This window comes from Mytilus trossulus, chromosome 13 (assembly GCF_036588685.1).
Source record: "Mytilus trossulus isolate FHL-02 chromosome 13, PNRI_Mtr1.1.1.hap1, whole genome shotgun sequence".
Classification (NCBI taxonomy): domain Eukaryota; kingdom Metazoa; phylum Mollusca; class Bivalvia; order Mytilida; family Mytilidae; genus Mytilus; species Mytilus trossulus.
In genome coordinates, this window is record NC_086385.1 from 4,776,603 (window position 1) to 4,789,371 (window position 12,769).

At 34.1% G+C, this 12,769-nt stretch overlaps 1 protein-coding gene across 1 annotated transcript in view; it reads left to right on the forward strand.

The window, feature by feature from the left end:
- The window catches only part of LOC134695528 (chitin synthase chs-2-like), a 37,636-nt gene extending 26,438 nt beyond the window's left edge, over positions 1-11,198 (forward strand). Inside the window, exons 12-17 of the mRNA XM_063556807.1 lie at positions 1,199-1,483; positions 2,229-2,341; positions 4,432-4,596; positions 7,130-7,386; positions 7,770-7,972; positions 8,366-11,198. Coding sequence (XP_063412877.1) covers positions 1,199-1,483; positions 2,229-2,341; positions 4,432-4,596; positions 7,130-7,386; positions 7,770-7,972; positions 8,366-9,837 — 2,495 coding nt within the window. The 3' untranslated portion in view covers positions 9,838-11,198. The remainder of the gene's footprint in view (positions 1-1,198; positions 1,484-2,228; positions 2,342-4,431; positions 4,597-7,129; positions 7,387-7,769; positions 7,973-8,365) is intronic.
- Positions 11,199-12,769: the final 1,571 nt, after the last annotated feature.

The following is a 12,769-nucleotide window of genomic DNA, read 5'->3' on the forward strand; positions in this document are numbered from 1 at the left end:
TTTAGCCACGACGTTGTCAGTTTATTTATCCTTTGGTATCAATTGCCATTCTCATACATAGTTATATAAGTTTCGACATGGTATGTTTTCCTCGGCGAATGGCAACTCACTAGAATAGTCACTTTGATAGCTATATAGGATTTCTGTGTCTTTTTGGTATTCGATGCAATTAAATTTGGTCAAGTACATTTCTTTTTAAAAACATTATGACAGTTATGCTCACACATTATCAAATCATTATTCTTTCAAAACTGAAAAGAAATTTGTATTACTATTTTTATGCTAGTATATGCAATCACAGTATTGGTTGTCGTTTTATGTTAGATAAATAAAGGCAACAGTAGTATACCGCTGTTCAAAACTCATAAATCCATGGACAAAAAACAAAATCGGGGTAACAAACCAAAACCGAGCGAAACGCATTAAATATAAGAGGAGAACAACGACACAACACCGAAACGCAACACACACAGAAACAGACCAATCATCAGACAAAACACCACAAGAATAACAAATGTAACATGAAAACCAAAGACATGAATTTGGGATAGACAAGTACCGTGCCACGTCTTATCTCAATATCTCAAAAATAAGAGAAAACACAAACGACTCAACGTTAAAATGAAACACAAAGAGAAACGAACAATATTATAACAATGACCATCTTCCTGACTTGGTACAGGACACTTTTAAAGGGGAATAAAAGTGGTGGGTTGAACCTGGTTTTAAGGCATGCAGAATTGTTGTTCGATACAATGCTACGACTATTTGTATCTAACTCAATCAATGGTTTCTTATGTAAAATATTCGATATGTCTTCGGAATAGGCAAACTTGTCAAATGACAGTCGGGCATCAGTCTACAGATTTCCAAAACGTCATTTATTTAACCGCAAAATTCCGTAGATTTTATTACTCCAAATCCTAAAAAGCAAAATCACAAAAATACTTAACTCCGAGGAAAATTCAAAAGGGAAAGTCCCTAATCAACATGATCAAATGACAAAATTAAAAACTAAATCATATCAAACGAATGGACACCAACTGCCAAATCCTGGAAATCTTACATCGAGATCAAAGGAAACGGAAAAACGGAGTAACACATTTTATGGTCATTACATGTGCAACCTGAAAAATTGTAAAGACTTTATTATTCCATTACCTATGACATAGAATACATTGTAAATTTAAAATTTCAGGTGAAGACAGATGGCTGTGTACACTTTTGCTCCAGCAAGGATATAAAGTTGAATATGTAGCTGCGTCTGACGCTTTGACCTTTGCACCGGAAGGGTTTTACGAGTTTTACAATCAACGTCGACGTTGGTCTCCGTCAACAATGGCGAACATTATAGATCTACTGATGGATTGGAAGAATGTCACAGAAAAGAATGACGACATCTCACTTCTGTGTGTGGGATATCAAATGCTTTTGCTTGCCTCATCTCTTCTCACACCTGGAACTATATTGCTTATGGTTTTAGGTAATCATTATTATTACTTAATAATACAATAAAGGAAATACATTCTTTATTAACTGTATGAGTCAAACGCACTTTCCTGAATTTACTTCTATAAGGAAGGCTCAAAGCCAAATATTTGAAAGCTAAGAATTTATATACACGGAAAAGTTGTATTACTAAAACAGCCAACCCCATCTAAGGTCGACATTTAAAGGCTAGAAATGTATAAATATGTAAACCCGATAGCAGCTATGTGCCCAAAAAGGACAAATACATAAATAATAATATTAATTTAAAGTACATATTGCCTAAAGGAGTTTGTACATTTGTTTCTTAATAATATCGTTATTCACCTGATATCATTGTCTAAATAAATGCAACTGTTCAAAAGTTAAAACATCGATGGAGAGAAAACAAATCCCGATGAATATACATCAACTATAAGAGGAAAACAACGAAACAATAGAGTTCTTACTTTTTTTTTCTCCATAATTCCGTTATTTCCCTGAGGGATATTGAACCTTTGTCTTTTTTAATAATAAGAAATACATCATTTATCATGTCCGTATTGAAGCACTGACGAATACCCAACGTATTTACAGTGTATAGGCACTGGTATCGCCCAGGGCTTGTAAATGAAAAATAAACATCTAATAAATTACATTCGTCTGGTTCGAAACGTCAATAAGCATGTTTTTGTTTTTTTTAAATGCTTTGATCTTGATGATTTTTTTATGTAAGATTCCATTTGTTCCGTTTGTTGCAGGTGCGTTGTATACAGCTTTTCCTTCTGTTCAACCGTGGACAGCATTTCTCATCAATCTGATTCCCGTTGTTATCATGGTAGCTCTTTGTTTTGTTTCCAAGAAAGAAGTTCAGGTAATTATTTATCAGAAGTTATATGACCCATAAAAAGTAAAATCACAAAAATACTAAACTCCGAGGAAAAATCAAAACAGAAAGTCCCTTAGCAAATGGTAAAAATCAAAACCTCAAACACATCAAACGAATGGATGACAACTGTTATACTACTGTCTTAGTACTGGCATTTTCTTATGTAAAATATGGTGGATTGAACCTGGTTTGATACCTAGCTAGACCCTTTATATGACCCATAACCTAGCTGTAAATATTATTCAAGATTAAAGATTAATTGGACAACCTACGGTTAAAATTCGTGAACTATCAATACTTTTTAAAATTTTAATTTCGCAATTCATGATTCTTGAACTTTTCATATAAAATTATCAGTTGATTTACAGATGAGATTTGTGTTAGGTGTAATTCAGAAATGAAAAAAAATAGGGACTTTTTCTAAATATACACCCTTTTTTTAATTCCATTTGAGATATGCTGCCATATTGTAAACAGTGTTCGTATTGGAAGTTTAATCATACTTCAATTTTATATATACCAGTTGAGTTAAACCACATACTTATCTATAGCTGAAGTCCGTATGTCGATAATTCCGTATACCAGTTGGGTAATGCCGCCATATTTTGTCACTTTGCGTCCCTATGATGATGAATTCATATTCCAGTTGGGGTTTGCCGCTTATTGTCAACAGAATTAAATAGTTCGCATGATGATAATTTCTTATTTCAGTTGAGTTATGCCGTTTAATGTCTATAGTAATAGTTTGCATGATGATTATTTCATATTTCAGTTGAGTTATGCCGTTAAATGTCTATAGTTATAGTTATCATGAGGATAATTTCTTATTTCAGTTGAGTTATGTAGTTTTATGTCTACAGTAATAGTTCGCATGAGGATAATTTCATATTTCAGTTTAGTTATGCCGTTTTATGTCTATAGTAATAGTTCGCATGATGATAATTTCATATTTCAGTTGAGTTATGCCGTTTTATGTCTATAATAATAGTTCGCATGATGATAATTTCTTATTTCAGTTGAGTTATGCCGTTTTATGTCTATGATAATAGTTCGCATGATGATAATTTCATATTTCAGTTGGGTTTTGCCGTTTAATGTCTATAGTAATAGTTCGCATGATGATCATTTCTTATTTCAGTTGGGTTATGCCGTTTAATATAAAAAAGAAGATGTGGTATGATTGCCAATGAGACAACTATCCACAAAAGACCAAAATGACACAGACATTAACAACTATAGGTCACCGTAGAGCCTTCAACAATGAGCAAAGCACATACCGCATAGTCAGCTATAAAAGGCCCCGATAAGACACTGTAAAACAATTCAAACGAGAAAACTAACGGCCTTATTTATGTTAAAAAAAAAATGAACGAAAAACAAATACGTAACACATAAACAAACGACAACCACTGAATTACAGGCTCCTGAACTGGGACAGGCACATACATAAATAATGTGGCGGGGTTAAACATGTTAGCGGGATCCCAACCCTCCCCCTAACCTGGGACAGTGGTATAACTTTACAACATAAGAACGAACTATAAAAATCAGTTGAAAAAGGCTTAACTCATCAGATGGACAAAAATACAAGTGGACGTGGCATATTAATAGTTCGCATGATGATAATTTCATATTTCAGTTGAGTTATGCCGTTTTATGTCTATAGTAAAGTTTGCATGATGATAATTTCTTATTTCAGTTGAGTTATGCCGTTTAATGTCTATATTAATAGTTCGCATGATGATAATTTCATATGTCAGTTGAGTTATGCCGTTTTATGTCTATAGTAATAGTTCGCATGATGATAATTTCATATGTCAGTTGAGTTATGCCGTTTAATGTCTATAGTTATAGTTCGCGTGATGATAATTTCATATTTCAGTTGAGTTATGCCGTTTAATGTCTATAGTAATAGTTCGCATGATGATAATTTCATATTTTAGCTTAGTTATGCCGTTTAATGTCTATGATAATAGTTTCACGATGAAAATATCATATGTTAGCTTAGTTATGCCGCCATATTGTCTACTCTAATACATTGTAATAGATCTTATGACGATTATTTCATATTTCAGCTTAGTTATGCCGCCATATTGTCTACAGTTTACGCTCTTCTGATGATGATTGTGATAGTTGGTCTTCTTAAAGAAACGGTAGAAGCTAAATGGTGTTCTGTTACAACGTTCTTCTTGGTGTTTGTTGCCTCGGCGTTTGTGATTTCAGCGTTATTGCATCCACAGGTTTGTGTCAATTTGATTTTTAAATGTGTAGTAGGTCTATAAGACTTAATAGCCCGCAGAGTGTAATTTATAATCAAAAAAAGATATCTAAGCTGCCTAGAGGTCAAATAAGTTCATGTATCGTGATCACTACCATGAGAAGTTCAATTCCACTCGTTACAATAAAATCAACGGTACCAATTTTGTTGCACCAGATGCGCATTTCGACAAAACATGTCTCTTCAGTGATGCTCGTGGCCAAAATATTTGTAATCCAAATCTTATATAAAAGATGAAGAGCTATAATCCAAAAGGTCCAAAAAGTATAGTCAAATTCGTGAAAGGAATCAGAGCTTTGCATGAGGGAGATACATTCCTTAATTTATAATAACTTGTAATATTTTGTAACAGCAAATTTTAATAACACAAACAATCCGTATTTCATGCCAGTACCGAAGTACTGGCTACTGGGCTGGTGATACCCTCGGGGACTAATAGTCCACCAGCAGAGGCATCGACCCAGTGGTAGTAATAAAATCAACGGTACCAATTTTGTTGCACCAGATGCGCATTTCGACAAAACATGTCTCTTCAGTGATGCTCGTGGCCAAAATATTTGTAATCCAAATCTTATATAAAAGATGAAGAGCTATAATCCAAAAGGTCCAAAAAGTATAGTCAAATTCGTGAAAGGAATCAGAGCTTTGCATGAGGGAGATACATTCCTTAATTTATAATAACTTGTAATATTTTGTAACAGCAAATTTTAATAACACAAACAATCCGTATTTTCATGCCAATACCGAAGTACTGGCTACTGGGCTGGTGATACCCTCGGGGACTAATAGTCCACCAGCAGAGGCATCGACCCAGTGGTAGTAATAAAATCAACGGTACCAATTTTGTTGCACCAGATGCGCATTTCGACAAAACATGTCTCTTCAGTGATGCTCGTGGCCAAAATATTTGTAATCCAAATCTTATATAAAAGATGAAGAGCTATAATCCAAAAGGTCCAAAAAGTTTAGTCAAATTCGTGAAAGGAATCAGAGCTTTGCATGAGGGAGATACATTCCTTAATTTATAATAACTTGTAATATTTTGTAACAGCAAATTTTAATAACACAAACAATCCGTATTTTCATGCCAATACCGAAGTACTGGCTACTGGGCTGGTGATACCCTCGGGGACTAATAGTCCACCAGCAGAGGCATCGACCCAGTGGTAGTAATCAAATCAACGGTACCAATTGTATTTCGACAAAACATGTCTCTTCAGTGATGCTCGTGGCCAAAATATTTGTAATCCAAATCTTATATAAAAGATGAAGAGCTATAATCCAAAAGGTCCAAAAAGTATAGTAAAATTCGTGAAAGGAATCAGAGCTTTGCATGAGGGAAATACTGTGCGTTTGAATTCGATAATCATTGAATGTTATTACCAGTTTGCCTGACGACTATGAGTTCGAATGTCCCTATGGTATCTTTTGTCCCTCTTTCAGCATACAGTCAATGGAATTGGAGCTTTGTCAACCAAATATAATCCGGCTGTTATTCACAAAATATTATGCTAAAAGTTGTGTTCAACACCAAATTTTATCAACAATCATAATATATTGGGATAATGGACCGATCTTTACAGTACTTTTATGATATTCCTTAGTGAAAAATATGTGTCTCTCTCATTTCCTAATATACGTTTTATTCATTTAAGGAAATCACACTTCCAAAAAAACTTTTTAAATTGTATGAGTCTGAAGCGCTTATCTAGAATTAAAAATAACCATTCACATGAAAGATCAAACCTAAATGTTTGTAAAAAACACGTTTAAGGCTATATGACTAAAGGAGCATACAAACAATTATAGCCAAATCAAGATCCCTTTTGCCTTAGGGAGTTGAACCTTAGTTTCATAATAATTTATTCATTTATAAACTGACAATGGGGTGTGTGTTTAACTGGCATATTATAAATATGAAATAGTGTTGTGTAGTACAATCGCAACTTTGCTGACAAAGTAGATTTCAAATATTTTGGCCACGAGCATCACTGAAGAGACATGTATTGTCGAAATGCGCATTGTGTATTATTACATGTACAGTCAGCATTAAGACATATCATATCAAAATGAAACTATTACTTTGACTTTGAGTCATCCACTACTAAATGGCATATGCCTAAAGAAATGAAAGCGCAAAATGGAAATTAAATCGTTTTGTTGTTGTGATAAGGAATTTTACCCTAATATTTTCACTCTGAGCGAGCTCATTGCAATCAAAACCATTAAGACAGTCGCAAAACAAAAAAATATGTTATTAAAAAAGAAAGAGGCAAATGATACGAAAGACACATTCAAACTCATAAGTTGAAAATAAACAGGCAACATCATGGCTAAAAAAAAACAAGCATACACACAGACCACACAAAACACAACATAGACAACCAAAGACTGAACAACACGAATCCTATCAAAAACTTGGGCTGATATCAAGTACTCCATAAGGGTATATGTGTACCCATTTAAATAAATACATATTTATCGATGTTTTTCAGGAAGTATGGTGTTTAGCACATGGTCTTCTGTATTTCTTGGCAATCCCGTCCATGTCCATGCTAATGATGATATATGCCTTGGGAAACCTAGATGATATTTCATGGGGAACAAGAGATACTGGGACGGCAGCTGGAACGCCTGCGAGCTTACCGCAAAATCGGACAAGATTGGATGATATTCGCAGCTGGGTTATGGGCCCTGGAACTACTGATAAAAAGACATCCGATTACCAGTTCTCGTTTGGAAATTTATTCAGGTAATTTTACTTTTGAAAAAAGCGAAAGGAACCTAGATAGATAGATATATATATATAGTTTATTCTCATAAAACCATGCAAGTACAAAGGTTACAGAGAAGTTAAAAAATAATATGTACATCAAAATAAAAATGCATTAAAAATGGATAAAATTCTAAAGGGAACTTCGAACACATAAGTCGAAATAAATTAACACTGCCATAGCTAAAAACGAAAAGATAAACAGATAAATAATAGTGCACAAATCCCAACATAAAAAACTAAAGACTGAGCAACACGAACCCCATCAAATTCTGGGGATGATCTCAGGGCTCTGGAAAGGAGGACGGAAATTTAGTGAAACACGAAGCACTCCAGGTTAATTATCATTTTCCATTAAACAGATGCATGTGCTGTCCTCAGTCTGGAACGGAAACAGAAGATACAAGACTTCGGGCTATTATCGAGAAACTTGATGACATGGATACCAGAATAACATCATTCAGTCAACGAAGCGTGGCATCATACAAGCAAAATGACACGAAAGAAGATATCACTCCCTTTTCTCGCCAACCAGAAGCCTTTGAAAGGGCAGGTGAAGTAATCAGTAAGTTATCATTTTTTTAGTCGACAGTTTACTTTGCACATTTTCTCAATCTTCTCTGAAATAAGTGAAATTACAAAACACCGAACTCCAAAGGAAATTAAAAACGGAAAGTCCTTTATAAAATAACAAAATCACAAGCTCAAACAGCTCAAACGATTGGAAAACAACTGTCAAATTACTGACTTGGGACATGCATATTCTTGAAACTTGTAGAAACCACACGACAAGTGTTAAGCAAACTTGACAAGAATGTTCACACAAAAGATTATAAGATGGGTTCGATTTAAAAAAAACAAAAAACATTTATAGACCAATTCTTAAAAAAAATCATCATCTCTAAAAACCACATTTGATTATATGTAATTATTCTAAACGTTAGCATTGTCATTGTAGATAATCCTATGTTTGCAAGGCAAGAGCAACGAGAAAACTCTAGAGAAATTCTCAAAGACCTTCGAGATAAACCTAGAGATGAACTGGTCTGTCCATTCTGGATCGAAGATCCTGACGTTCGATATGGTGAAATTGAGTATATGCTTCCGAATGAAATTAATTTTTGGGAAAAATTCATTGAAAAATATCTGAAACCACTAGATATGTCCAACGAAGTCAAAAAGAAAATCAAACAAGATCTGCGAGAACTTAGGAACAAAGTTTGTTTGGCATTTCTTCTGATGAATGCACTATTCGTAACCATTGTTTACACGTTGACGGAAGTAAACAAACAAGAGCTGGGGTCATTGTCTATTTCATTGAATTGTGACAACGGGAAGCAAAAGAATGAAAAGGGTTATGGTCAGGGTTATATTGAGCCTATTTCGTTCGCTTTTACTGCTGTTTTTGGAATAATGTTGTTAGTACAATTCATTTGCATGCTCTTTCATCGTTATTCCACCCTTCTACACGTCATAGCTTCACCTTCAGCTGAAATAAATTTCAAAAAGAAACTCCTAGGTTCTATCTTTGAATCTGCTGAGGAAGAAGCAGACAAAGAAATAAAAGTAATCGAGGGCTTGAAACTTGTGAGAGAATTTCAGAGTAATAAGCAAGAAACAGACTCTGACACCTCTTCCGTGAAGTCATTTGCAACAGACATAACAGACAACGAATCTGAATACGGGGACGATTCGGTTGGGCAACGTAAAGGGAAAACCTTGTGGAATAAACTTGCAAAACGAAAAACGGAAATGGCGCGTAGCACTTTAAGTCGGAATTTCATGAGGAACTATTCCAAACTTCAGAAGGCTGTTGACGCGGAGGAAACAATGAGTACTTCGCACAACACTATGGAAGAAATGGAGAGGAATCCTGAGATAAATAGGACGAACTTTGTTCTGCAACAGTTTGGTCCGAAACGACTTACCCATAGTTCCATTCGCACTGTCGTCACCATGATGAAAAATGACGACATCAAAGAACAAGTAAGAAGAAAAACAGAGCATTTGAATAAGCTTAAACATTTACGCAAGGAAAGAGCGAGAGAAAAACTCAGATCAGTATTACCTAAGCTAGGTGGCGTATCGAAGTTAAACTTTGCCAATATTGTCTCACAAGCTAAGCACAAAGAAAGACTAGATAAACTCGATAGTGAAATCGAAAATATGAAACCGGATCTCGATGAAGATACGAAACCAAATACGGAAACTTCAGGTACAGAAAATCAACCTAAGCGGCTCCCTTCTGTCAATGAAAAAGATGAAAGAGAAAGTGCATCGGACAGTGATTCAGATAACAACGATGACGATAAAGATGATTCCTCAAATGACAGCGATGATCCGAGTGGACGTCCGGTTAGGGGAAGTTTCCGAGTAAATTCAGATGGTAGTTCGAAAAACAGTTTAGCTGATGCAGACGTTTTGTTTTAAAATCTCCATTGTTATTTATACTTATAGACGTGTTTAAAGCAGAAACAGTGTAGAAAGTTCATTTAAAATGAGCTCAGCGATATTTATTCACAGTAGTATAAATGGCGTCCTAGTATTGAACATATTTAAATTCGCTATTTCAGAATCACAAATTGTGTTGAATTTATTTTTTCAAAAGGAAAATATAATAATAATATCTATTTTATTGGTATTTATATTATGGCATCCCTTTAAAAGATAGCATTGGTCTTACCCTTGTTATACATTTAATGATGTTTTTACATGATAGGGATTAAAGATAGATACCATTGTAATACAGTTTCTAATGACTAGAAAACAGAGCCATTGCAATTGGAGAAAAGAATTGTATGTGTTAAATGCATGTCGGTATTTTTGTTCTGTAAAGAGTCTGTTTTATCTAAATATAAACATGTGTTCCACTGAACATGAATACTAGTATATCTATTTGTAGGTCTATATAGAGTTAAAATGTTGTACTCAATAATTGTTTTTTCCTGAAATAATATTTATTTATCATTCATTTCATTCATGTATTTTTATAAACAGTTTTGGTGTTGAAAAAGCTATGTCTAGTAAGGGGGGACTTCAAAAGACCAATGAAGAATAACAAAAACTTAATTCAAATAGTTTGGGGGGGGGGGTAAAAATTGCTGCAAGTTTTGTTTATTTGAAATCAATTTTACATGTATCCATATTGGTCAATCATTTTTTCCCAAATTAAGAAAATAGTTGGTGGGTGGTCTGTGAAAAACTATGTGAAATAAGTTTGTTTTATCCTCCATTAAACTTTTGATGTCGACCCTAAATGGTGCTAATAATCGCAATCTTATCTATAAAAAATAAATCATGTAAGGAATATACCTTTTATAATTTTGTTCTTGTTTAACCATGACGTCTTTATAAAGTATTTTCATTTTTAATTAGTGGACTACATTCTATTCCTTGTATGTTCCAAAGTTTTTATTTTTATAACGCAACATGGGTAGATTTATATTTGTTCGCTATATACTCTATATAATTAAGTTTAATATGCGTCAGAGATTTTTATACTTGCATTTCTTTTCAATTATACTGTGTGCACGTGCCGTAACGCAACTTACATGTTTTTACTCAAATCTTGACTTTTTCTTAGATGACAAAGAAATCAAACGTATCACCTCATTCTAATTTTTTTTTCTTTTTCTCTCATTAAAACATTTTGGAGACCATGATAAATCTCATTGAAACATTGTGTAGACCATGATAGATTTCCGCTAGACCTCAGATCACATACATTAACAAGTTTCATGGTATGAAAACGATTACTATTGATTGATTGATTTATGTTTTAAATTTACGCCGTTTTTGTGGCGGTCATTTATCATTAATGGAACTGGAGGAGCCTGGAGTGCTAGAAGAAAATCACTGGTTCTGTAGTAAAACTGACAATGCTTATCAATTAAGAGTCACCTGCCTCTTGCGGGATTTCAACTCACAATCCCAGTGTCGACAGACTAGTAATATAGTACATAGTAGTTCGACTACTTGACCACTAGGTCAATGAGCCCCCCCCCCCCCCCCCTCTAAAATTGCACTTCATCGCGAGGTTTATAGAGTTTTGTCTGAGTTTGAATATTTTTATCAGTTTTACTAAACTATCAATCAAAAAGAAATTCTTCAAAATTTAGTACTTTCAACTGATAAAGAAAGGAGAAAATCTGGATTCAGAATATGTTTTTGTAATCACAATAATTTGTTCGTCGAATTGAGGATCAGAATATTATTTTAGGAAAAAACATAGCATCCCTCCCCCTTTTATAAAGCTAAATGGTCGTTCCATAATGCATGTCTGGTATAATTAAGGCTGATTAAGATGTGTATTTTACCTTATGAACAAACGGAATGTATTCTAAAACAAAATGACGTCTTGACTCCTCGCTATTGATGAAAAATGGTCGCTCATGTGCCACACAACCTATTAAGTTTCATCAGACCTGTACTGTATATTTACAGTGAAACCTCTATAAATCGAACTTCCTGATAGAAGAAGACATTCACTCGGTTTTACTATTGTTATAGTTACGCTTGATTCAAATATCATAATACACGAGTTTAGCTTAGAGATGTAGTTTTTGAAGGATTTATTTTAAAATAGGTTTCGCATATTTAAATTTGTGTTTACATTTAATTGATACTTATTTATGTTTGTATTACTTCAGATAAAGATCTAGACAATACGGTTGCACTGTAGATAAAGATCTAGACATACGGTTGCACTGTAGATTTGGTCTTTAGAACTGAAACTGATAACTATATTTTATCTATTTTTTTAATAAAATGTGTATGGCGTTTTGATTTTGTTTTTCACGTGGGCGCAATAATGAACAATGGGGTATGGAAAAGTCTTCATAACTTCACAGAGATTGTATTTCCTACAAATCACAAGATGACTTAGGCAAAGCTTACTTGCAAGTACTAGATCTAGGCCTAGGTGAATGAAAAAATATTACACTTTAATATATTTAAACGGCCTTATACCGTGCCAAATGATTATCTGACATATGTCATCCATCTGGCTTCCTTCGTGGTCGTTAAACTTTAAAAAAATATTTCTATGAAACTACTGAATCAATAACATCCATACTTTTGATGCATGATTGATCAATTTGGTTTTTGCGTTCCTGATCAGTTCATGGAAATAATTAAGGAATAAATTCAAAGAGACAACAGTCCGCCGAAAGACATCGGACTCGGACGTCTTTTAAACTGAGTTTTATGGTGCATATTGCGGGGTGTTTCTTTATTCCACATTCACCAGCATATAGGGGAGGACTGAGATCTCACAAAACATGTTTAATCCCGCCGCATTTTGGCGCCTGTCTAAAAACAAGAATCTCTGAAATTTTTAAATTGTAGTTCATTTATATGTTTT